The sequence below is a fragment of the Lonchura striata genome, chromosome 9 (assembly GCF_046129695.1).
Source record: "Lonchura striata isolate bLonStr1 chromosome 9, bLonStr1.mat, whole genome shotgun sequence".
NCBI classification, from domain to species: domain Eukaryota; kingdom Metazoa; phylum Chordata; class Aves; order Passeriformes; family Estrildidae; genus Lonchura; species Lonchura striata.
The window spans coordinates 12,570,088-12,595,585 of record NC_134611.1 but is presented as its reverse complement, the minus strand read 5'-3'; the positions used below and the strand labels follow the sequence as shown (position 1 = coordinate 12,595,585).

Below are 25,498 nucleotides of genomic sequence, written 5' to 3'. Positions count from 1 at the left end.
AGCAGCTGGTGCTGGGCTAAATGGGAAGTGTTTCCTTCCTATGGCTACAAGAGATGTGAAGTACTGTAAGAGAGAGATTACTGGAGGGAACATGACATGGAAAACACATCTCAGAAGACCCGAGTGATGGTGAGGGCATGGGCTGTTTGCTGACCCTTCTAACCTGGGAAATTTGAGCCATCAAAGGGAGGTAGTAGGATGCAGGATTAAAATAAGCCAAAGTGTGCAACTCTCTGTTGCAGGATCACAAATGATGAGAACTGAGAGACAGTCAAGGTGCAAATGGATTATTTCATGGGGGAGAAATCCATTCAGGGCTGCTACACACAGACACCACTTCCAGCTCAGGAAGCTCCTAAGCAATAGCACATTGGAAGCTGGGAAAGCACTTCTGGCAAGCAGCATCCTGGTTTTCCCCTGTCTTTATGTCCCTCTCCAGACCTTGCTCTCAGCCTTGTCATATATTGGATTCTGGGCTAGCTGGGCCACTGAAGTGATGTGCTATGGTCCAGATGATTTCCTTGTCACTCAAAGTCCCAGACACCTCATTTCAAATATAGAGTTACCATAAACAGAGGACCTGAGCAGCCATTCCTACTCCAAATCCACTCTCTTGCTGCTGCACATACAAGTCCTGCCTAGCAGTGCTTGTCCTTCCTCATACTGGTCCCAGATCCCACATGTGCACAGGAGTCAGAGCAAAGCCCTTCAGCACAGCACCGTGTTCCCAGCCAGAGGCACCCAGAGAAGAACACAAATCCTTTGCAGCATTATTCCATCAGATTTGGGTCTTTCTGAGGCAGAGGGGGTGTCTTTGCTTGGAACAGCTCTTGATAAATTCTCTTCTGCAAACTCATCCCACTGCTTTGCAAGCCCATGGGTGCACTGAGCAGCCCATTTCCTGCAGCAAGGATCCACTCCTGGGCACTGGATCTCACAGTCACTTCAGGGAAGGTGGTGCAGTCACCATCTTCCAGCACAGCTATTCTGAAGTCCATACAGTTATCTACCCCCTGCCTCGAGGCGTGTCCCAGGCCAGCCTTCCACAAAAATAGGGGAAGAATGTTGCCTAGTACTCAATACATAATCACGGCCCAAAAATTAAACTTGCAGGCTCCTGTTAGTCTCTGGTAACCCCAGGAGCTTATCCCCAAGGATTCAGCCTGACTGATCTTCCAAGAAATACACTGTGAAAAGTAGCAGAGCTGCAGCTCAAGCTCATTAACATGAGAGGAAAATACCAGTGCTGGTTGTGATCCTTGTGGTTCCTTCACTTAGAATAGGCAGTAAAATCACTCGAAGGAGGGCAAGATGGGGCGAGAATTTTTGACACAGGAGAGATGGTTTCACACTGCTTTTTCAGTAGCAAAGACATAGCTTTGTCCCTACTGCCAAAAAGTCTGGCACTAAAACAGCTGAAATCTTCTTGTGACTGAGTGGCAGCAAGCTGTAATTTACTGCATTCCTGCTTCTTTTATGTCCAAGAATTGCTTCACTTCTGAGAAGAAAGAGCTGTCATTTGTCAGTCCCATGTAGTCTCTCCTTCCAACTGTCACATTTCCACATTAGAGCAGACAAATTAATTCATTCCCTTCTTCCTATCTGCTCCCCAGAAATGGCAGCGTATTTCCAGGAACAGGGATCATCTTTTCACAGCAGCATCATTACCAGTTTTCTTTTTAAAACTGCATAATGGGCATGTTTCAGCAAAAATCTGGATTTTTTTTTTTTCCTGCTGCTGCATGCACCTCCGTTAAAGTGGTTCAGAGAGACCTGAGTGTCTGCTGGCTTTTCACAAGCACCTTCCCCACATGGGCACATTTCCAGCCCTCCCACTGCAGCGTTTGGCTGGCTGCTGACAAAAGCTTTGCCCGGGTTTAGGACGTGGCCAGGTCCCTGGGCAGGTTGAGCTGTATGGCCTCTCCCCCCGTGCTGTATTTGGCCACTGGCCCATTGCCTTCCATGGTGAAGAGTTTGCAAGCCTTGGCGTTCTCGTGAACCGGCGTGGACTTTTTGGAGGAGATGGGGGAGTTTGTGGGGCTCAGCTGGACGGCGGTGGTGTCCTGCACCGTGTGCTCACTGGTTTCAATTTCAAAGGCTGTGTTGCCAGGTTTGATCAGCCCAATGTTGGAACCTGGTTTGGATTTCCGGGCCCCGTGGGCTGGAGGCCTCCGGCTGCAGATGCAGCAGGCACCAAAGAACGTGAAGGCCACCACCAGCAAGATGGGTCCGATGATGATGGGAGGGTTGTTCACGGGGAGGAAGGTCCCAAAGGCAAATGCTCCCACTAAGGTGATGTTGATCCCTGCTAGCATGATGCAGAGTCCACAGGCACAGCAGAGAGCAGGGGAGGGGAGGCCCTGGGGTCGGGTCTTTTTTTGAGTGGGTTTTTGGGTCAAAGAGGCACTGCTCTTTTCACTGAACATGCTGGGAAGAGTCTTGGAGGTCACCTCAGTCCTCACAGGGCAAATGCTGTGTTGAGAAGGTGGTTTCCAGTCTCCTGTTGCCTTGAAATCCTGGAAAGGAATGAAGAAGCAGCTGTGAGAGCAATAAACCAAAGCCCCTTTCCCCCACCATTCCTGGTGACCAGCATCTCCTCTGGGCTTGCTGGTGCCAGCAGCTAAGCACAAATCCAAGCCCACTTTCAAGGCTGAACTCTCCCTGACTGTGGGGGCCACATGTGGTCACTCTCAGGCTGGAGCACTGAGCCCAGCGTGCTCCATGTCCTTTGCTATCCCTGTGGATGCTGCCCAAGTGAATCCGAGCGTGCCGTGGCCAGAGCCTGTGCCATAGTGGTCTCACAGGGTTGTCACCACGCACACAACACCTGCCCAAGAGACAGAATCCAGCACTGCCCTGAACATCCCTCGCTGCAGTACCAGGGTGATGTATTTTTGAATGGGTAATGGTCCACAATTGTGACAGAAAAGGGGACACTTTGCTCCATGTCTCAGTTCTCCAGTAATTGAAATGAGTCGTCTAGATTGCCTTTCCAGCCAGTGGGGAATAAAAGGGCCCAGAAGATGACCCAGAACATCCCCAAAAATGTCTATTCTGGGAGGCTGAGCTGACTAGAGAGGCAACCCTGGGGATCCCTTGAGCAGGTAACACTTGGATGCTGAGTAATACAAAAGCCATCCACAGAAACTGAATGACACCCTGTCAGTCACACAATTCTGTAATAAAATGGGGCAAATGTGGTGTTTTGTCAGCTAGACCATGCTTTCTACCATGCATCTCACCATCTTTGGTGCAATCACAGGAGACCCCACAGAAGAGGACTGGGAATTTTGTTTGCCTTGGCAGCCATAAACCCAAATTCTATAAGGCTTGAGCATGAGCAGTATCAGCTTCAGGATGGAGGCTCATGGAAACTGAGATGCTGAAGTTGAAAAAGAGTCTGTGTGGGGATCTGTCTAGGACCCAAGGCAGTAACACAGCTCTAACTGGCAGTAGCAGCTTCTCCATGGAGGAGATTATTGGATGTGATGAGAGCTGGATTTGTGTTTGCCATACTTGCTGGGAAGTCAAATTGCCAGAAGCCAATTTGTCAGCAGTTTGCTGGTGATGTCTTTGATTTTACAGGCAGGAGAGCATTTCTCTTCCCAGCTGGATTGCAAACAATAGCAGTCTGTTCTTCCTTCCTCTCCTGCCTAGCTCCCTAGCTTCTTCCCTCCTCTCCTGTCAAATCCCTTTCAAAAGTATTGTCAGCAAAAAACTGATACCACTCAGTTTCTATGGCAAGAACCAAGAATCTCTGTTGTGCTATCAACACTGTGTAGCCACTAAATTAAACAAAAAACAAAACAAACAAAACAAAACAAACCTCCCAAAACCAAACAAAACCACGAAACAAACAAAACCACAAAACAAACAAACAAAAAGCAACAACAAATAATAAGCCATCACCCATCACACACCAGTGGGATCAGCCGGGCATTTTCAACATGTTTCCTAGGTTATAAAATTTTCTGGCAACTCCAGCTGAGGCAAAGCTCTCTGCTGCTCTGTCAGGTGTCATATCTCATTTCCTTGGCTTGGGCTTTTGTTCAGACCCGAATGTGTGCAGCAGTCAACTTTCAGCAGAGTTCCTATTCAGTGAGACAGCTGGAGCTGACAGGGACAGGTGCATCACAGGATTAAATCCTTCCTCATCTGGGGATGCCTGGCTGTGGAGAGGCCTCTCAGCAGCCAAAGATTTTTCAGGATACTAAGAGTGTGTGAGGGAGAAAAGGCATTTTCTCCATCATCCGGGCTAACACACATCCATGTTTACCTAGCAGTGTCCTTGTGTCCTGCCTGGGAACCCTGGCATGCTGATGGGGCTGGTGCCCTGATTCTGCCTCTTTCACCAGCCCTGGACCAGCAGCACGATAGCTTCTGGTTAAAGACACATTTTTGCACTGTTTGCAGACCAGCTCCTGCAGATGCCAGCCCAAACCTTTAGCACACAGAGGCTGCAGACAGCGCAGTGTGGCTCTTCTCCTTGGTTTGCCTCACATTCTCCCCAGGGAACTGTGGGGCTTCTCATGGTTAAAAAACATCACAGATTCACTCCATCTGCTTTCTTCCTCCTGGCTTCTCAGAGCTCACCTGCTTCCAGTCTGAAGGAATTCTCCCTCCTGGAAGAGCCGGGCAGCTGGGCTCCAGCAGGACACTAAACATTCCAGCTGCTTCTGCTCTTAGGCAAGGCTTCACCACAGGTCTGGCTGCCCCTGAGATTTTCAAGAGGAGCTTCAACCTGTTGCCCATCCCATCTGTCAGTGGGCACCTGTAGCCACTCCAAAGAGACCCTGTGGTTTCTGGCTGCTGTCGAGGCTGCAGAAATATCACCCAGCATGGTCCCTCATAGCTCATTTTCTCTGCCTGGTAATTCTCGTTACAGATCCCTGAGCACAGGGGCTTAAGCTTGTCACACCCTCTCTGCAGCTGCACCAGAAATGCTCTGGCCATGCTGTGTCCAAGGCAAAATTTCTTTCCCCTCATCTTTGCTTGCAGCACCTACATGGGGTAATGGACCTTTCCCAGCAGAAAACAATGGACTCACTGGAGATTCCTGCCTGGAACCTCTCCCATCAGACTGGGGACAGAAGATCTTGGAAGTCAAGCATGATTGCAGGGCCAGAACATGATCTGCACACACACCACAGGGTAACTAACAGCACATAGAAATGTTTGGACTGGGAACATATAGAAAGTAGATCAGTGGTTGTTTTTGTCTTGATCTCCATATGAAACATCAGGGATTTTACATGAGGGATGCCTGTTAGACCACCAGATGACATGGGGCTGAGAAAGCCAACAGAGCAGTGGAGGATAAAGCACAAAAGAAACCAAAGCCACAGAATGCCTTACACTATCCTCTACCTAACAGGGCCCCATGACAAAATAAAGTCCATGTTTATCCTGACTGTCATGTACAACAGAAGCATCTTTGCTCTTCTGTCATCTCCTAAAGCACAGGCTGATGCTTCTCCATCCCCTTCTTAGCCACAAAGATGGGCTGATGTGGGTCAGCTCCCACTGCTGACCTGCCTGAAGATATCTGGCAGCTTTTACCTTTCACTACAGTGAAATCAATGGCTTAAAAAATTACCAACTTTTCAGCCAAATTATTCTGATCAAAATGACCAACTTCTGTTCCATCAGGAGTGGAAAAAGTTCTCTTCGGGCTCTTTGTTTCAAACAGGTTCTTTTCTTATCAGTTAGAGTGTAGGTTTTTCTCCAAACAATATTTCATCTTGAAATGCACTACTGCAAGCACTGCTGTGCAAAAATAAAAGCTACACACTCAAGCTGGCATGATGGAAATCCAGAGGCTATAATGATTCCTTCCAGGGGAATAGCCACCCCTCCCTGTACTCTCAGGGGCACAAAGACAGACTTTCATCCAATTCTCTGAGAGTTCCTAGAGCTTGAAGGGCATACTGAGATATTCAGCCAGCATTTTAGGCACATTGTTTAAAGCCATAGCAGCAGCACCAGCAGCATGTACAGCTAAGCACGCTTCCCAGGTTGTAGTGGAGAGAAATTGAGCTGTCATCCTTCCACACAGTCTCAGTGCAGCAGTACAACGAAAATATTTGACAGACCACAGATGAGTCCCCTTTCCAGAGGTGTGATGGCACAGAAAAATAATGACAGTGATCAGCAAACTGAAATTGCAGTCAGACAGCTACAGCCACCCCACACACAGGCAGGCTCACAAACATACAGACACTAAACATTTAGCTGCCAGGAGAAGCACGAGACTTTATTTTCCTGTGCAAACTGCTGGGAAACTCTGGCAGGGCCAGAGAAAGCCTCGGCGTCTGGAAGGGAAGGACACCTACCTGGGCTGGAGCCTGGAGCCAGGGAAGAGGATGGAGAGAGCGGCTGCCCTGGGTCTCACCTTCACCCTTCAGTCGGGGATGACAAAGCCATGGCCAGTCCCAGCAGAACCGGGGCTGGAAGCCCAGCTGTGCGCTGCGGGGAGAAGGATCTCACATCCCTCCTCCTCTCGTCACCGGGCTCGGGAAACTTTGCAGGGGTGTCAGGCGGGCAGTCCTCGGCAGAGCTCCGCGGGCTCCGGGCGAGCTCCGCCGCCTTCCCCCCACTTTCTTCCTCCCCCTCGGAGGCCGATGCTGCTCTCCTTAGGCAGATGTGTGTTCAGCCGCAGCATCCCTGCCCCGCCGCATCCTCTCCTGCCTCCTCCTCCTCCCGCCGAGCCCTCGGTGCCCGGGAGGCTCAGCCCACCGCCCACCGCTGTCCGGCACCGCTCATCCTCGCCCCGCTGCTTTTCCTTCTTCCTTTTCTACTTCAAGGCTGCAGCTCCCGCCCCCTTCAGCTGACAGAGGTGCCCGGAGCAGAACAGCCCCTTTTTCCCCCAGGGAGAGGAAAATCCCGGGAGCGCATCTCCGCCGAGGGTCAGCCCCGGGGCGGGAGCGGAGCGCGGCGGCCGCGGGGAGCGGAGACAGCGCCGAGTGCCGAGGAACGGGATGCGGGCTCGCCGAGGCTGCAGCGAGGCACGGATCGCTCAAAGGTTTGAAAAGCACGGAACGAATAATAAAAAAAAGAAATACAAGCGGTGTGCCGTGCCTTTGGATGGTGGGGGGATGCCGGAGGGATTCGTGCGGGGAGTCCGGGCTGGGCGGCCGGCAGTGAGAGGCGCTGAGACCTCCAGAGGTGTAATGTCCGAGGCGTGGGGAGGTGCTAATAAATAGATAGATAAATAAATAAATAAATAAATAAATAAATAAAATAGTCCCCAGGCGTAAAACTAATGTTTCAAACGAGCAAGCAGATCTATGCTACACTTAGAGGTAGTTGGTCTTAAACCACGCCTCATGCTAGACCCCGTTTTAAGCACAGCCAGATCTTAACTACCGCATTGAGGGGCCAATCTCCGTCTGTTTGCAGAGCTGGTGAGCACAGGGGACATGGCAAACTGTGAGCTGAACACTGGATGGAGTAGAGATAATTCTCCCAGAGCTTAAGACGTGCTGACACTCAGCCGTTCTCCTCTGCTCTCCATGCTCCCACTGCTGTAACCAGCCTGGCTGCTGCCAGTGACAGCTGAGCACAGGCTCTTCTCCAATTTATTGCTGAACAATCCTCTATGAACCAGGCTGGAGCTCACTGAACATCAATCACGTTCCCCTCTCTTTCAGATTGTTGCTTTCATGTGAGAGAGAGAGAGGAGAAAGGTAACAGAGGTAGTGAAAAACAAAGGTCAAAGAGAGAAATCACTGAGGAGGAATGAACACTTCTCTCTGTTCTCCAGGCACCACTTCAGCCTGAGGATTCTTAATACAGCAGCATCCTCTACTGCACCCTATTGCATTTCACTTTACAGGTCATCCTAGAAATTCAGGCAAAACCAAACTTCACACAAAGGAGTTCAGTCTCTGCTGAGGAAGACAACTCTGTTTTCTCCTGAGCTTGAGTAATGCCAACAGCACACAGCAAGGCTTGAGCAACAGGACAGGAGGATATCACAAAACCAGCACTGATCAGATGTGTTGATTGCCTGGGCTTATAGACAGAAGCAACAGGGAAATCTCATTTCAGACCTTACCAGAGATGCAGTGTCTCCTCTAGGGATTCGCTGGACCTGTAACATGAAGTTCAAAATGGCTCAGTGTACTCAACCCTACCAGAAAAGTGATGAGAGGGTGTACAATGGAAGATTTTGTGGAGAAAATCTCCCCCTGGCATCTCTGAGACAGACAGTTCCACGTGTGGCAGAGCTGGTGTTCAGTGTTTGCTGCCTGCTGCTGGGTAGAGAACCAGAGTGGCTGAACTCACCCCTGGTGCAGCACCCCAGAGTCCAGCAGGAACATTCCAATAAGCCATGTTTGTGGAGGAACTGTGGCTGTCAGAGGGGAAGAGACAGTCAGGGTCATTGATTTGAGCCCACTGCTCTCACATTGTGTAACAGCATTCATAAACTCAGGCTCCAAAGGGGCCAATTAATCCTGAATGATCTGCCAGTTGTGCCCTAATTGCACAAAGCACTGATGAAGAAGGCTGCTCCTGCTTCCCTTTGGCTGTTGCATGACTCTCCATCACACTTTCTTAATGGTCCACAAGCCCCCAAAAAGCCTTTACTGAAATGTTACATTTTTCAGGCTCCACTGAAGCAGTAATTCTGTGTTTTGCATATGTGGCCCTGACAACTAGCAGACTGCATTCATGTGATTAAAACAACTGCTAATTCAAGAACTGAAATTAAAGGCTAGATTTCCCACCGGTATAAATCAGAGCAGATTCATTTCCTTGCAGAGCTTTGATAGCTCATGAGCATTCATGATTTGCCAAGGGGTTTATGCCAGACTGATGGTTTCTAGCTTCAAACTTGCCAGGAACTGGGAAGCCCTGCCTTTTTTAGAGGAAAGATCTCAACCCTATGCTGACTAGAAATAATATTCCTCTGGGAGAAACTGTTTGTTCCCAGCTTCTGCTGAATTCAGAAATTAAAGTAAGAAATTTATGAATGTGAGGAAACATTTCCTGCTTGTCTTTTCCCACTGTCAGTTCCTGATTCTGGTTTCAGCCCTAAGAAATCTGTCTCAGGCACCCTTGCACCCACCAAGGCTGGGCTTTGGTGCCACCACATCCTGCCCTGAAGCAGGTCAGCGTGATGAGTGCCACAATACGAAGCTCTTGGACTTCACACTGCTTATGAGGAGCTTTTCTCCACATGAGAATGACTGAAAAAAGGTGTGAAGGGTGGGAATGTTCCTAGAGGTTTCAAAGGATTTAGGTTGGGACTGCTCCTTGAGGGAAGGCACACAAGCAGCATTCATGAGAACAGCAGCAGGCCAGCAGCCTGAACCCTCAGCACAACAGGAGCAAAGAGCAGAGCCCATCCTGCTGCCTGCTGAGCTGTGCCCATCACAGAGAGTGTCAGGGAGTTTGTATCCCTTAATTAGATCATTAGACAAAGGTCACTGCAGATACCTCCCCCTGCAGATTTCCATGAGGTCTCCAGATCTGGCACCTCTCTGTGAGATTACAGTTTAATTGCCTCTTAAGGGAAGGAAATGCCAGGCTGAAGCTGCTGTTGCTCCAAACCAACTCTAAATGCCACCATGTCTGTGTGAAAGTTTGCACAACATCACGATCCTCAGTGGCTCATGGCTCTCTGCTCTGTGCTGCCTCTGAAATTCAGAAGAGGCAGAGGCCAATTTCTGCAATGTTTATCTGTCTATAGCATCAAAAAGGAGGCAAAAAATTAAGTATTTGTCATTCCTAGTATTTGTCACTCCATTTCACAGGCAGCTGTGAAATTGCCATGCAGAAGATTTAAACCTATGAGGGACACACCTCCTTGTACATTGTGTAATTAAAATCACAGGACTCTACTGTGGACAGCACCAGCATTAATGTGCTCAGACCTAGAACACGGACACAGCTGGACCTGTCAAACACAACAGAGCAGCTGCAGCTCCAGGCACACGATGTTATCACTGGGAATGACCCAGGGAGGAGAGCTTGCTCTAGGTTTGCCACTGTCCTCCTAATCTGTGATTCTGACAGCTGTTGAGGCAGAATAATAGGTACCACCAGCCTGACATTCAGCATCACTAAAGCTTTGCCTCTACCCTCTGATCTACTGGTCTACCAGAACACTTCTGTGGTTTATTATGTTTTTTTAAATTATCTGGAGATAATTTTTCCCCATCACACAAACAAAAAAATACAAATCAACTAAACAGGCTTCCAGAATTTCAAACAAATTTCTCCTTCCTATGACATCTTCTCACAACTCTGAAAGGTCAGTGGACAGGAAACATCTGTGCAAGTGGCTGTCCTGGTACACAAACAGCTCAGGAGCTTTTTATAATAAAGTTTTCTCAAACAGGAGGAAATTAGTGGGTTAGTTATCAGCCAGGGGCTAATGTTTTTAATTACCTTACAGGGAGGGTTGGGTCTATTCTGTTTAGCTCTCAAAGGGTCCCACTGGCAGTCTAATTAGCAAGCAGCATCACGGGAAGAGAAGGCCTGAAGTTACGTGGTTTTATTCACCCAGGAGGCAAACACTCAGTTCATCCTCCTCTGTCACATCATGGTTCTCTCTGCCAGACACACCACACCAAGGTGCAGTTGATCTGGAAGACACAAAACCACACCCTGTGCCCATCAGTAGCTCTGCTGCATCATTTCAAACCTGTTCATCAGGCACTTCAGTCTTGCATCTTCTTCTTTGAAAGAAGGGCTGATAGAGATTTTAGTTGAAGGACTGTTCGTCCCTCATAAACTAAAATCAGAGTGTGCTTCACATCTTAGAGATTATACAGTGGATGTTGCATATTACATTTTATAAAAGTTTTTCCTTATTTTTCCCTTCCACTCCAGGAAGAATACACAAATACATCTGACCTGGTTTTGGGTAGCACCACAAGAACCACAGATGTACACGAGGCCCCAGACACGAGGCATCAAGTGAGCAAGGAACTGTCCTTCCAAGAGGATTTATGCTCTGCTATTGGGAGTATGCCTCAGGTGAATTTGGAAACATTCCCCAGGATGGGATCCAGGTGGCATCACAAACCAGCACTGGAATTTTGATGATGAAGGAAAAAAAGATGATGGATTCTGAGAGAAAGCAATAACCATTCTTGGGGCTGAGCCCTGCACACAGGGAAAGGCCAGCCAGCCGTACCACTTTCTGACTGTGGATGATGGACCACATGAATCCATCATCCTCTTGGGAACCAGTTCCACACAGGGATCCATTGCCCTGCCCACAGAGCTTTCCTGTCCATCCAGGCATTCCAGAAGCCTTTTGAGCAAGGCATTGCTGCCCAGTTCAGCCACTCACAACATCAGAGCCTGACTGCAAACGTGCTCTTGGAAGCCTCAGATGCAAATACGTTCACTTCTCTCATCCCTGTGGGGAAAAGCAGCCACATGGTGATTTTGACCAACAGAATCAATTTCCCAGTGGAAGCAGGCCAAGATACTATGAGTAAAATGAGGAATAATAGCTTTTCACATTCATCCTGTCCCTGGATGTGAAGAACCCCCTTTGGAACAGATCTGCTGTTGCTTTGTGAGCCAACAAAAAGAAACTGAATTTGTGCCTGTTGCATCCACCTGATGGTCAACTTGTAGCATGCTGCCAGACCACAAGAGGTACTAATTACCAGCAGCACAAATCACTTTTCTCTCACCAGTTTGGATTCCTGGAAAATCTTGCTTTGAGGGATGTCAGACTCAACATCATGAACAGATGGTGTTTCTGTCTGAGGAGGAGGCATGTCCTTGATCAGTCTGTCACTGCTTAGGGTGATGACATTTTTGCTTCTCATCCAAAAGTCTTCACCCAAGAGCCGAGGCTTTACAAGGTAGCCCAGAGTCTGCAAAGATGACTGGGACCTGGAAATACAGGCAGAAAAGCAATGTCAGGGTGACAAGTCCATGTCCCTTCAAAATATCAAACAGCTTGGGCACAGGTGTCATCTAAGTTCTAGTGGCTTGCAAAAACTCTTGGGTCCCTCATGTCTTGATCTGCAGTATAACAGTAAAACACTTCTCAAGGTGAGTCCTTAACTCTTCAGCACAGCAAAATAGGCAAGAGTTAAGTGACAATTAAAGATCAGAATTAGAAGTTCTTATGTGAAGATCTGAAAAGCTTTTCAGTGAGTATCTTCCCTCCTCAGCTGCAGGGTGCATAAAGAACCAAACTGCTCGGATCCTTCTGGGGCTTATCCAGATCCCACAGAACTTCATGGAAGTTGCAGTGACTTCAGCAGGCTGTGAACAAGGTCTGTAGGATGCTGTCCTGTGAGTATTCACCCTCTGTAGAGAGCAGATGTCTGCCATCTCAATATGGGATATCAAGTTATATAGCATGACAAAGCACAGGTCATTAATCACATCCTTCAGTGAAGTGGTTATAAGGTCATCACGTCAAACCCTGCCTAGCACCTGCCTGCACAAGTTTTATTTTACACAGTGACCAGGGAAGCATCTGTTTAAAGCACTTGACTCCAACTCATTAGCTCTGCCACAAAGCCTCTCTCCTAATACACTTAATCTTTCTGCCTCTCAGTTCCTACATCACCCACCCAGAGTCATCAGTGGACACAGTGAGCACCTTCTCCTCTCCCTCCAAGTACCTGCTGTCAGGAGGGATTCAGGCCTCAGACACCACAGACCACAAGTCCTGGTTTTGTCTGTAGCGGATACAGAGAAGCACAGCCCCCCCAAGTCCCCATGGCCAGCCACAGGTCCATAGGGAGCCACTGCTTCCCACAGGTTTGAGATGCTCTGTGTAGATGTGCAGTTAATGCCTTCAAGAGCAGGATCCAGAGCAGGAAAAGAAATCCCACAAAAATTATGTGCTGTGAAAACTATAGCAGCTCATACATGATTAACTGAGCAGGCTTTGGCATCAGATCCTCAGCAGAAAGCAGCACTGTGGTCTGAAAACTCTGCAAGAGTTTTATCTACAGCAGCTGAAGAAAGAGGTGAGGTATCCCAAGACAAATAAGTTCCAGCTCCTGGAAAGAGCAGTCACCTCTTTCAAACAACAGGCACACAGCAGAGGTTCCTCTGCAAAGATACTGTGAACATCCCACCCCATCCCACTGCCAAGAGGACTGGCAGCCACTAGCTGAGCACTCTCTAAGATCTGCAGAAGATAAAGGGTTTCACACTTTTTCACACTGAATCATTTGTAAAAAGAGCGTAATGACACTTAACCTGTGTGTGTGAGGAGTCACTGTTTATCTATTCCTTGGGCAGTAGAAGTGGTGCCTAGAATTATTCACCACCATTTTAAGCAAATTGGGAAAAAATAGTCCACATAACCAACATCTTGAAGATGTGCAATGAAAAAACCAGCAGCTCAGGCTGAGGGTAAGACACTGGGAGAGAAAGCCTGGCCAGCACTGGTTTGAGTGAGGGAGGTGCTAAAGCAAACTGCTGAGGAAAGAGCTGCAGGACCTGGTGAAGCCAGGGTGGAACTGCAGCCATTTCTCACACCCAGCAAGTGAGAGATTGCCCTAAAAAATACTGCAAAGTGTTTGGACACAGGATGAAGTTGCCATGATGTTGCTTTTCTGAAAAGATTGAGATGCTGCAAACACGATTGAGGAAGAGAAAGAAAAGTGAATAAACCCAACTGATGGAAAGATACTGTAAGACTGTTTCTGTGACTGTGTTTCTGTGACTGTATAGAAAGAGTGTAAGAGTCTCCTCTGAACACAAGGTTCCCCTTCACCTTTCACTTGTGCTCTTTAATGGATCATTCATTGCTCGAAAAGAGGACAGGGGGCATGGAAGCATTCCTCTGCCTCCTCAGAGACAGGGATGGGGATCTGAGCTTCTGCTTAAGTGTTCAACTGCAGTTCTGACCTGTGGCCCCTGCCCAGCCAGCACAGAGTGTTTCTCCACCAAAGAAACCCCCTTCCTAATGGCTGCTGCTGGTTTCCATGCAGACTTGCTTCTCTCATCCCTTCTCAGGATCTGACCCTGCACACTCCCATCCCTTTCCAATTAGGGGCTGAGCTGTGTTAGCAGCACCATGCATCTGTGTCACTGTGCATGGCACACACAGAGGCAGCTCTGGAGATTCAGCTAATGAGGGGCACCTCATTAGGTACCTCAGGGAGAGCTTTCAGCTGATGTGTTTCCCTTTGCACCCAAGACAGAGGTCTGGGGCATTCTCAGGGAGTGCTGGAAGGAGCCTGCTCATGACTGCTGCCTCATTAAGTGCAATAGCTCTGTGACTTGCCACATCTTTACAGAAGTCTGTGAATTATTAAGCATTTCCCTCACTGCTCCTTTCTGCTCCCTTAGTAAGTTTTCTAGCCTAGCCATCACCTTGCTGTCATCTTTCCTCCAATGGAATTATTGAGGAGGATGTATGTGTGCCCCCAGCCATCCCCCTCTGCTCCCCCAGCTCCCAAGCTGCCCACAAGAGTAGTCAGCACTGCTTTGGCAGGGAAGAAGCTCTTCAAATGGTCTCCAGCACCTTCCCCAAGCTTCTCCTGACAAGCTTCATCTTACCAACAGCCCCCATCTTCTCTGTCTCCAGCCTTTTACCACCATATCACCCACGAGGATATCAGGGCATCCCCAGGCACGGGAGGATCACTGGCTCACCTGGGTGTTTGTCACATTTAACCCCATTTTATAAAATTCGAGGCAAATGCTCTCCCTATCCCTATTTCTTCTGGGAGTGTGGTATTCACATACCCTCTGAACAGAGAGAGACTTGGCTTTCTCAGGATTTCTCCTGAGAGAAGCTGTGAGAGTAGCAGAGAAAAGAGAATCAAAACAATTCTTATCTCATTCGCTGCTCCCCATTTGTGCCCATGTGGAATGTGGCATGGAGATTGTTTACCCAAGGTGATTGTTTGACTGGGCTCTGGTGAGGGTGTTTTGGATTCATGGACCAACTGGATCCACAGAGGTGTAGAAAAAAACATTTTTTCTAGTTAGTTAGTGATAGTTATTGTTAGTGTAAGATAGTGTAATACAGTTATAGTATGATATAGTGTAATAAAGTAATTAATTAGCCTTCTGAAATCATCGGAGTTAGAGAGCATCATTCTTCCCTCCGGTCAGATACCACATTTTACTCCACAGGAGGAATCTGCTGCTGGCTCCCCTACGTGCTCAAACAGGTGCAATTTGGTGCTGGGTGGATTGAAAGTGCACTGGCACTTTCCTGTGAGATTTTCTGCTCGCTGCTGGGGCTTGTACAACACCTACTCATCTCAGTGGGAAATGGTGTGTGCTTCATAGAAAGAGCAGAAAGACAGAGTACTGAGTATGTGCATTTTTCAAAGAGTTCTTTATATGCAACTGCAGCTTATTCCTGATTCAACGGCGTGGTGATCCCAGGTTCTGGAGAGGCAGATTAAATCAATGATTAATTTAAAGTAATTTATACCTTTTATAACCATTCAAGACTATTTTCCAGGCCTGAGACCTGCAAGCCAAGCCAGATCAATACCTGGAAATCTATGAGCATTATTTTGGGTGTAACTCTTTATCCCCCATAACACAGCAACATCCTCACTGCTAAGGAAACAGTTCAGCCCTTGGCTCAGACAGAGTGATGTTTTCTGGCATTTTGGGCCCAGTTCAGTTCACTTGTTTGCTTCCTGTGGGAATCCAGGGCTTCCCTCTGGCTGCCCTGGGACCCTGGCAGGGGTCAGGAACCCCCCTGGACAGAGCCCCCAGAGACACTGTCTGTGATCTCTGTCCATGGAAAAGAGTTTTCCATCTTACAGGATGAATTACAAGCTCTGAGTGTTTAATGTAAGTAATAATTAAGCGTGGCACAGGTGCAAAAGTAAAATTTTAGGTTTCTAGATTAGGGGTTCAAAGAGGACAAGATAGAAGAAATTGTGTCTTGTCCTTTTTCTCCTTCATGCCCTCCATGTTTCACTGTAGTGTTGGCATTTTTGTATTAGTTTAGGTTGGAGACACACTGTTCAACGTAAGTAATAGATATTGGCACGTTATTGTAAATACAGCACATGTAGTTTCTGGTATATAATGTTTATAACATCCCACTGAGGGCAGAGCCCCACACGCTGCCCTGCAGGACAGACCTAGGGCAGGGCAGCAAAACGTGTTATAGATAAACAAGAATAAACAACCTTAAAAATCAGCACAAATTATGACTTCTTCTTTAACAACAAAGCAGAAAACCAGAAACTTTTTACAATCTCAGAATCATCAATACCACAAATTCCAACAGCTCCCTCCAGGGATCATCCAGCAGCTCATCCTGGGGTGCACAAGGGCAGCACACAGAGATGCTTTTCTCATCTGACTCACCACTGGGCTTCCTCCAAATCTGCTCCTGTACAGCCTCAGCCCACCCTTGACAGGGAGCCAAGGCCCAGGGCCCCTGGTGACCACAGCTCCCAGCAGGGAGACTCTCAAGGGGCTCTGGAGCAGCCCAGGGATCCACAGCCACTTGCAGATTGAGCCCTCCCTGTGTTCATCATGCAGCAGAGTTTTGGTTGTTTTTCCTGGTCAGGAGGTTTTACTCAGCTCCTGTTGATCACCACACCACCCACAGCACAGAACAGGGATTCCTGCACCAGCCAGGCACTGAGAACAGGTTGTTGTGACTTTGGGAATGTGGGGATGTGCCCTTTTCTTCCTGCCCTGAATCCCACACGGCACCTTTGGAAAGACACGATGTCTCTGCCCCTTGCTCAGCCCTCCTGCAACACGTGGCTAATTGTGTTTTGAGCCTCTCCATCCCCCTGGTTCATCTGTCCAGACACAAACTCTGCTGCTCTGCATTTTGCTCCAAGTCTGAAGCGATCTGAATGGCCAGAGGAATAGAAACAGCTGCAGAGGGACTGAACTGACAATAACCTGTTTTATAGACAACATAAAGCTGATTCTGATACCCTTCAGTGGCAGAAGTGTCTGTGTGGGGAGGGAGGAGCAGAAGGATTGACTGCAGGAAAAACTTTTTTTCTTTATTAATGCAACACAATTTCCCAGATAGTGTATGACTGACTTATGGTACCACGAGTGGTGGGTTTGTTAGAAAGCATTAATAAAACTTGCAGTATAATCCAGGAGAATTCATAGGAAACATTACATGGGAATTTATGGGTTTGCTGCAAAGTTTTATATTTTCAGTACTCATTTCCAGAAGAGAGAAATTCTTCTTTCTTGGGTGTGCTGGAAGCTCTCTCTGCTCTCCAGGCAGGAGGAAAAAATAGGGGGAGAGAAGCCCCTTTTGGGGTGGCAGGAATCTCTGGGATTCAGCATTATGCCAGAGCACTTGGATTGATTGCTGGTCCCTCCAAGGAAGACAGAATTGCCCCACACATTGATTCAGGTTTTGATGTGGCTTTTTCATCTGCCAGAGCAGAAGTCAAATGAGTATTTTATTTGGTCCCTCCCAGCTGTACCCCCAGAGCTTGTGAGAGCAGGAGTCAGGACAAGGAAGGGCAAGAGCAGGGCACCCTCAGCACAGAGCAGAGATGAGCAGAGAGAGAAGCAAAAGCAAAGCAGGGAGACACACAAAGACTCATGAGCAGCACCATGTGAGCCTCAGTTCTGAGGGAAACCCAGCCAAAAAAAATAATAACCCGGCCAAATAAATATAATTATATTAATATAATTATATTAATTATAATTATATTAATTATAACTTATTGATACCCGTGCAGATGGACCCAGCACCAGGCATGTGCCTCTGCCCAGGCATTTCAGGACTCTCATTTCAGACCAACCATGGGTGTGTGGCAATCAGTGAGCAGCCAGGTGTGGTGGGGCTGGGACAAGGGAGAGGTGATGCTCTGAGCCTCCTCTCACTGTACACGGCTCCCTCAAGCCCAGCAGGCATCCAGAGATCCCTCTGCAGCAAAGTGAGAGGAGGAAGTCAGTGTAAAAGATGGAGAAAAACAGCAGGAATCAGCCCAAAAATTAAATACTCTGAGAAAATGCCAGCAACCACCCCTTCTGCTTGTTTCCATTTGCTTTTAATTTGCCCAAGCTGTAATTTGTTAAGCAGGCTGCCCAGTAAGTATCATCTAGAGCTGACTGCTACACAGGTGCTGCTTCTAGCCCAGAGCAGGGAGAAACACATCCACAGCCAGGCTGGGGCACAGGCAGGAGAGCTGCTGATTTCACAGAGAAAACACTGACCATAACCTGTGTCCTGCCTCCTGCTGCTAACAGCAGCAGTACAAATCACAGCACAGCCAGGACAGACACAGACCAGAGATAAAACGTGGCAGGAGCAATGCAGGGACACAGATCACACCGGGGACCCACTTGGAACCCAGAAATCCCAACCCACACCAGAAAGTCCCAGTTTTTCAAGGCAGGAAGCTCTCTGCTCTGCATTTACAGCACAGCACTGGATTCCAGAGTTCCTTGGGCAGAGATGTGAGGAGCAGAACCAGGCAGAGCTAAGCAGAAGCTTTTCAAACCCTTCTTGCACCAAGAAAACCATACAAAGCCTTTTAGATCTCATGAATCTCAGCTGATTTTTTTTTGCAGAGGCTGGATGCTTTCTTTCCTCCTAGACTGCCCAAGGACTGGCACCAGGTCCCCCACAGCCTGCTGGCATGTGGATTAAGCAGGGCAGAGATTTCTCTGCAGCTTTCCAGCAGAGACCCTGGAGCCTGGAGATGGCTGCAGAGATCCCACAGAAGCACCAGCCCCTACAAGGCTTCAGCAGCTCCTGAAGGAAACCACACCCGGTGTAAAACCCACGGACACCCCAAGCAGATTGCAGGCCCGAGAGCACCAAGCTCACACAAAAACATGACTCCAAACTGAAGACTTCTCTCCTGAAGAAAAACTGGATTTTAAAGCTTGCTTTAGACTCTGAAGGAGAGCTGCAACCCCCCAGCGTAAATAACAAGATCTATTTGGCTGCTTAGATGTTTTGGGATAGGGGGAAAATCAGTATGTCTGAGACCAGGACAGCCGTTGGTTTGTTTGGAAAAGGAATCCACAGTGAGGTATCAGCTCTGACACCTGCTGAGCTTTGTTTGCCCTGGGCAGGCAGGGAATGTGACAGGTCAGACACAGTGCCTGAAGGGGATTCACTGGGCTGTGAAGGACTCAGATTGACTTCAGGCCAGTTTGCAAAATGAGCCCAAGCTGACACTTTACCTTTTTTTTTTTTTTCTTTTGCTTTCTGTAAAATTTCCTTGGCTGGGCAGCAACACTGCACTGTATTTTAGACCCTTCGGAAGACATTCTTTTTTAGCTATTTTTCATGCTTTTTGGAGTGCAATCCCTAGTCTCCAGCACAGCAGGCTCCCACCCCCACTGCGTTCCAGCTGTGTGGGCGCTCACTCAGGTCTCCTAGGTCCAGACAGAGACATAAACAGTGTCAGAAGCAATTTCTGTCAAACAACAGCTCAGCTCACACACAGGTGAACCCACAGAAAGCAGAGGAGTAAAGGCAACCTGTTCTCAGCCTGCAAGCCCTTTATAAATCAGGATACTCTAATGTTCCCATAGCCCAGATGCAATCCCCAGTGCCTGCACTCTGCAGATGTGTGAGAAATGCTGTTTGTCTCCTCTTTCTCCCTGATTTTCAATGACACAAGGCAGTTTTGTGGCTAGCAGTTCCCATCAGAGCACCCCTTTGGCTGTAGGTGTGAGGATGGGAGAGACAGGTCTGGCATTACCAAGGACCTTTCAGCCCAAAACACCATCCCAGCCCATCCTGCCAGACCTGAGCTCTCAGGGCTCCATCACCCTTTGGTACCAGCGTGATTCCCTCCCCTCTTCCCCACCCACAGCCTCCTTGAACCCCACACTGGTCTCCTCCCTCTGCTCCTTGCATAACTCACACCCTCCTGAGCTGTGGGCAGAGCAAGGCTGCCACGAGGCACAGCAACACTTTGTGACTGGTTTTGGTGAAGATCTGTGCCTAGAAAGATGGAAACAGACGTTCATCACCTGCTGAGTTGAACTCTGTGGCCACCGATTCAGGAACTATTGCCAAGGCTGCAGCTGGCACATCCCACCTGTGAAGCTCTAACTTTGCAAGTGATGATTTCAGGATGAAGACAAGCTGCTGTTTGTCTCTCTGTAAGTCTTGGGAGAGCAGAGTGACCTGGTGTTTTTTACCCACAGTCCTCCTGTTTTCATATGTCCTAGGAAGCAAACATCAGCTCTCTGAGCCCAGACAACTTCCACTCAGGTTTCACCACCAACTAATTATTACAAAGGGGTAGGAAATAGAAGCCAGCCTGGGATCGTGTCAGACGTGGGCTAGTAAAATTCTCAAGTTCATCTTCTGTAGTTAAGCTCCCTTATACAAGCTGAACAAGAAAGATTATTAAAGATAATTGTTATTGCAGTTTTGAGCCAACAGAGACAGCTTGTACTGCGAGGACAACACATTGTGCCTCAGAAAACTGCTGTAAGCATTAGATTACATTAGCTCGGAAAGGCATCAAGCTTAAAGATGGAAAGGCTCAAGTCTTTGGTACACCAAACAGCAGCAAAACAAAGAGAGAGCTGGATGTCCCTGGAAATGGGAAGATTAGGGAGAGCAATAGTGAGTGTGGCTGCACTAAATCTTTTGGACACTGCTAAGCCAGAGCTGCTGGGGGAGTGGAAGCGAGGGGCTGCAGCAGTGAGGGAGAACATGTAGGATATCACAAACACCTTGCTACCTGCTCCTTTGCTTCTGATGAGCAAGGCCAGGTCTGTGTCCCACATTTAGGCCTTGCAAACATTAGTGGGGTGGGCACGACCACTGTGGTCAGTGCAGCTGTAGCTGCTCCTCAGGACAGGCTCCAGTCCCTCCAAGAGGTGCTGACACCTAAAACTGCTCTTTTCCCAGCCACTCTCCCTCACCCAAATCATACTGATCAGGCCTTTGTCCTCATTTTCTCTCTCTGTAGCAAGCCATATACACCAACTGATCAATATGAATCTGCTGCTTGTAAAGACACAGAGCCATTATTGCATCTGGTAATGCAGAAAAGTACATGTGCTGATCCTAAAAATGCACCAAGCTTACCTTGGGGCAGCAGGAAAGTCTTCACAAAGCCCCTTTTCCAGTCCCAAGATCTATTTCTACTCTTCTTTAAGTCAGAAGCTGGGAGGGAGCTCAACAGGTTTTCTCATTCTGGTGAGACAAAGAGGGAATGCCAATACAAGGCCAGGTGCTGAAGAGAGCAGGCAAACACAAGCATTGCTGACCTGCACACAGCACACACATTTTCCTTCCTGCACCAGCTTTTGCCACTTATACAAATGACATTTAATTAAAGGAGGGGGTTATTTAAGGTTTTACTAGATCTGGCCTCTCCACCTTCTTCACCTTTTGCATTAACTATCCAGATGCTCAGAGCAGAAGAAGATGTGGTTCTCTAATAGCTCATAAGACCCCCAGCCACTCTGGAGAGAGGTTCTGTCCCTACAAGCTTTCAAGAAATCAGGCTGCTAGGCAGAGAGGGAGGAATTCTTTTGCTGAAGAAATGTTAAGATTGGCTACTGTTAAGTGAATGCAGGTAGGAAACGAGGTGGTCTTGGCCAGGTCAGGGTGAGGCTGCTCTGTAAAGGCTCGGTGCTGACACAGCTGGGGTGATGGCATCGGTAGGAGAGCAGGGCTGGCACATGTACCCCGCAGTCCAGCCAGGAGCAGAAGAGACAATTCTTTCTGCAGCCCCCGTGAGGAGCCAGCCAGCACTCCAAGAGAGTCCTTAACAGCCCATAAATAGAGCACTTGTGTGCAGAGCCAGCTCATTCCTCCCGCTCCAGCTGCCCTCTCCTCCCAAGGCTGCACAATCAAGGACCTTGCCCCTTGGAGATGGTGCCTTGTTTTAGTTCCTGGGGAAGGAGGAGCAAGGAACAAACAGCACTGAGAGCTTTGTGAAACCCACAGCAGTGCTCCCCATGAAAGGCTCTGGGGGTTTGAGCTGAGCTGGAGGGGCTGAAAGGAGGAGAAACTGCAAGGTCGATGAACAGCACAGCTCATCCCCAGAGCCTGATGGGTTCTGCACAGTCCAAGGCTCCTCCCAGGCCATGCAGAGCTGCACCCCTTTAGTGCTGACATTGCTTTGTTAGAGTGAAAAGGTGACAGACACTTTGTGTTGGGCTATGTAAAAACACAGGCTAAGGTGCTGAAGAGAGAATGTCCCAAATTAAACAAGGAGATGGGAAGATTAATTATCACATTTCCTTTCTTGACACTGGAGGCAAACTGAGGCACAAAGTATCTGAGTCCATAGCTCAAGTTAAGGGTCCTAGGGAAATCAAACATGCTTCATGCCTCAAAATCTCTAGGGAATCAATCCAAAAGAAAGGAATACTGCTTTTGGTGATTGCATTTTTAAAATACTTTGTGTATTTTGTTACATTTCAGAAATCACAGCACGTATGTTCTTGTGCTGTACAGACTCGGCCCCTGTCAGGCCTCCAGCTTCTGTCTGGAGATAAAACAATGGAGAAAATCTGCATTCCTCTCTGGAAATGTTCCCACAAACAGCAGCACAACTTTAATTAATATAATTAGCACTCATAATATATTCTGTTCTTACAGCTGTGACAGCACAGACACCTCGATCTATAGTGCTGCCTCTGGTGTGAGCTGGGACGTTTTGTCCTTTTTCAGCATGTTATGCCACTGCTCCAAAGGAAGTTCTCCCTAAATGTTTTTCAAGGGAAAATCAGGACAAGGGAAGCTTTGACATTTCACAAGAGCCTCTGGTTCCCATGCAAGCTTTAGGAACAGCTTTGTTAGATCCAGTCCTGAGAAGCCCCAGGATGTTTCCCACTCCCCAGAGTGGACGAGCAGGTGCCACATTCTGCATCTCTGGAAAAGGCTGCAAGAAACCCTGAGCTGGGCTTCCAGCTGAGAGGGCTGAGGTGTGCTATCAGGCAGGTTCACACATTGCTAGACTGATCAACAGGGATTGATTTTTTGAGCAAGCCAGATACAGAGAACTGAAGAGGTTTTAAGCTTATTTTCCACTTCCCCTTTTCAAAACAGCCTTGCAAGGTCTGTGGGTTTTTAGGTTGGTGGGTTGTTCAGTCTGTGTCTGAGCAAGATACCTAATACCCAAGGGCAGCAGTTTCTTCTGGAAGTGAGGGCTTAAAATACTTTTGTTAGGGTGACAGAGACAAAAATGGCAGGGAACAATGGGCAGGAAATGTGGGAATAGTGCGGGCAGGACACCCCCCAGACCTTCCTCTCTCACCTTTTTAATACAGGCAGGCTCACAGCTGTGCCCTTTGCACTGCAAAGTGCAGCTTTGGGACCAGTGATAGCTCTGGAATAAATCTGAGGAAGGACCAAGGATGCAGATTGAAACACAACATGAATGTGTGCCCGAGGGGGAGAACCCAAAGGACCCATTATCCCTGTGGAGTGTGCAGAAACACAGCAGCAATCACTGACTGCAGCCAAGTGTGTTATCTCTTCATGTGCTCTTCTCCTGCAGACCCAACAATTCATCTCATCCTACACCTCCAAAAATCCCATGGCTGGGAGATGCAACAAGTGACGTCTCACACCACAAGACATCATTAGTCTGACTGCATCCACTCAAGGCTGTTCATTTCTCTTCAATCCAAAGCAGAAACATTTAAAACCTCGATGTGCAGCCATGAGAACAAGTGAACCGAGTGCCCAGCACATCTGACAGTTCCTCTCTTTTGCACACTTTGCTAATTCATGCCCGTTGATGTTATGTGACAATTCTCCCCCTCATTAGCATTTACTTATTAGCCACAGAACCCACTCAGCCTCCTCACTGATGCACTGTGAGATCCTGGCTGTTCCCTTTCCCAAGGAGGCAAATACCCCTCTCACAGCCTCACTACCCCCTAGGCCAGACTTTGTTCCTCATTCTCCTGCTCCTTTTGTTGCTGTTGTTGTTTCAAGAAATAAATTGAAATGAAAATTAGATTGTTTCTACCAAGAGATGGTGTCAGCATCTCTGAAGCTTTTATGAACTGAACGTCAAAGAGGATAAGCCTGCTGGGAATGGGAAGATATCACTTGCTGTCATCACAGGACCTCCTGGGGAGAGCTGAGCCCCGAGTGTCCCAAAAATTAAGAGCACAAATTGATATGTGCTCCTTTGCTTCACAGAATCTGTGCGTCATATGAAGTAAGGGCAGCTGTTACCACGGTAACTAATCTAATCTTTATTTTAATTTCTGCTGTAGTCAGATCACAACAGATAGGAAATAGCTACACCCCGAATTAGGGTGATTGTATGTGCAAACACATGCATGGAAAATATGCAATTGCATGCGTGGCTGTAACTAAATGTAAAAAAAAGACCCTTTAAAATGGGGGATAGACTTTTTGAGAAAATAGAACCAAATGTGACTTGATCTCAGACATGCACAGAACAGCTCCATGCACAGCTGTCGTGTGCAGTGTAACTGAGCCCATTGACATCCTAGGGAAAGGACAGGGTACAAATTCCATATCTTCCTTTGGAAGAAGGACCTTACCCCGTCCTAAACTACCTGTCAGCTCATTCTTCATCCCATTCCAGAAACAAAGCTTCCTTTGTAGAAGAAACACAGGGAAAAATCCTCTGTGTCCTAGTGCAAAAGCTCTGATATCAACCCTTGAGCATGTTCCCTGGAATCCAGGTGTCCTGGTGATGTCCTGGTTTCAGGACGTGCTCTCTTCTAGCTGGGATAGAGTTCATTTTCTTCCAAGTAGCTGATATAGTGCTGTGGTTTGGATTTAACAGCAGAATAATGTTGCTAACTGATGTTTTAGTTGTTGCCAAGCACTGTTTACACTAAGTCAAGGCCTTTTCTGCTTTCCCCACCATCCCACCAGTGAGCAGGCTGGGGGTGCATGAGAAGCTGGGAGGGGACAGTCAGGACAGCTGACCCCAAGTGACCAGAGGGATGTTGCACACCATGCTCATGAGTCATGCTCAGCATATAAAGCTGGGGGAAGAAGAAGGAAGGGGAGATTTTTGGGGAGATGGCATTTGCCTTTCCCAGTTACCATCACACAGGATGGAGCCCTGCTCTCCTGGGGGTGGCTGAACACCTGCCTGCCCATGGCATGTGGTGAATTAATTCCTTGTTTTGCTTTGCTTGTGTTCATGGCTTTTTTTCTTTGCCTGTTAAACTGTTTTTGACTCAACCCATGAGTTTCCTCACTTTTACTCTTCCAGTTCTGCCTCCCATCCCACACAGGGGAAGTGAGCAGCTGCGTGAAGCTGAGCTTCCCACTGGGGTTAAACCATGGCAGTGGTCACAAGTCAGGTACCACCTCAGGCCACTGTCACCTCTACAGCCTCCCAAAATGACAAGCCAGATCCTCTCCCACTCTGAGATAGTTTTCATTACATCATCAACACAGCTCCATTGTTTTACATTAACTTAATTTCATCAGAGGGTCTTTTTTACAATGACTCTTGAGCTGGCTGTTGGTTTGTTTGTTGTTTCCTTTTACCTGGAGGGCAGGATTTTCCATGAAAAGCTCCCAGCCAGAACACCACATTCTGACACCTCTGCTGTCAATCCAAATCTAGAGGACAGCTTGCCAAGGAGACAGCACACAGCA

General features: G+C 48.0%; 1 protein-coding gene across 1 annotated transcript; it reads right to left on the bottom strand.

Annotated features, from left to right (window-relative positions):
• Positions 1-271: 271 nt before the first annotated feature.
• On the bottom strand, positions 272-6,814 carry TMEM275 (transmembrane protein 275). Its single transcript, XM_031505485.2, has 2 exons — positions 6,333-6,814; positions 272-2,516 (listed from the first exon to the last, which is right to left on the bottom strand). Exon 2 carries the CDS (start codon positions 2,424-2,426, stop codon positions 1,878-1,880), a length of 549 nt encoding a protein of 182 aa, XP_031361345.1. The 5' UTR covers positions 2,427-2,516; positions 6,333-6,814; the 3' UTR covers positions 272-1,877.
• Positions 6,815-25,498: the final 18,684 nt, after the last annotated feature.

Coding starts and splice junctions, on each gene's coding strand:
- TMEM275 (XM_031505485.2), bottom strand. CDS start 2,426: ATGTTCAGTGAAAAGAGCAGTGCCTCTTTGACCCAAAAACCCACTCAA.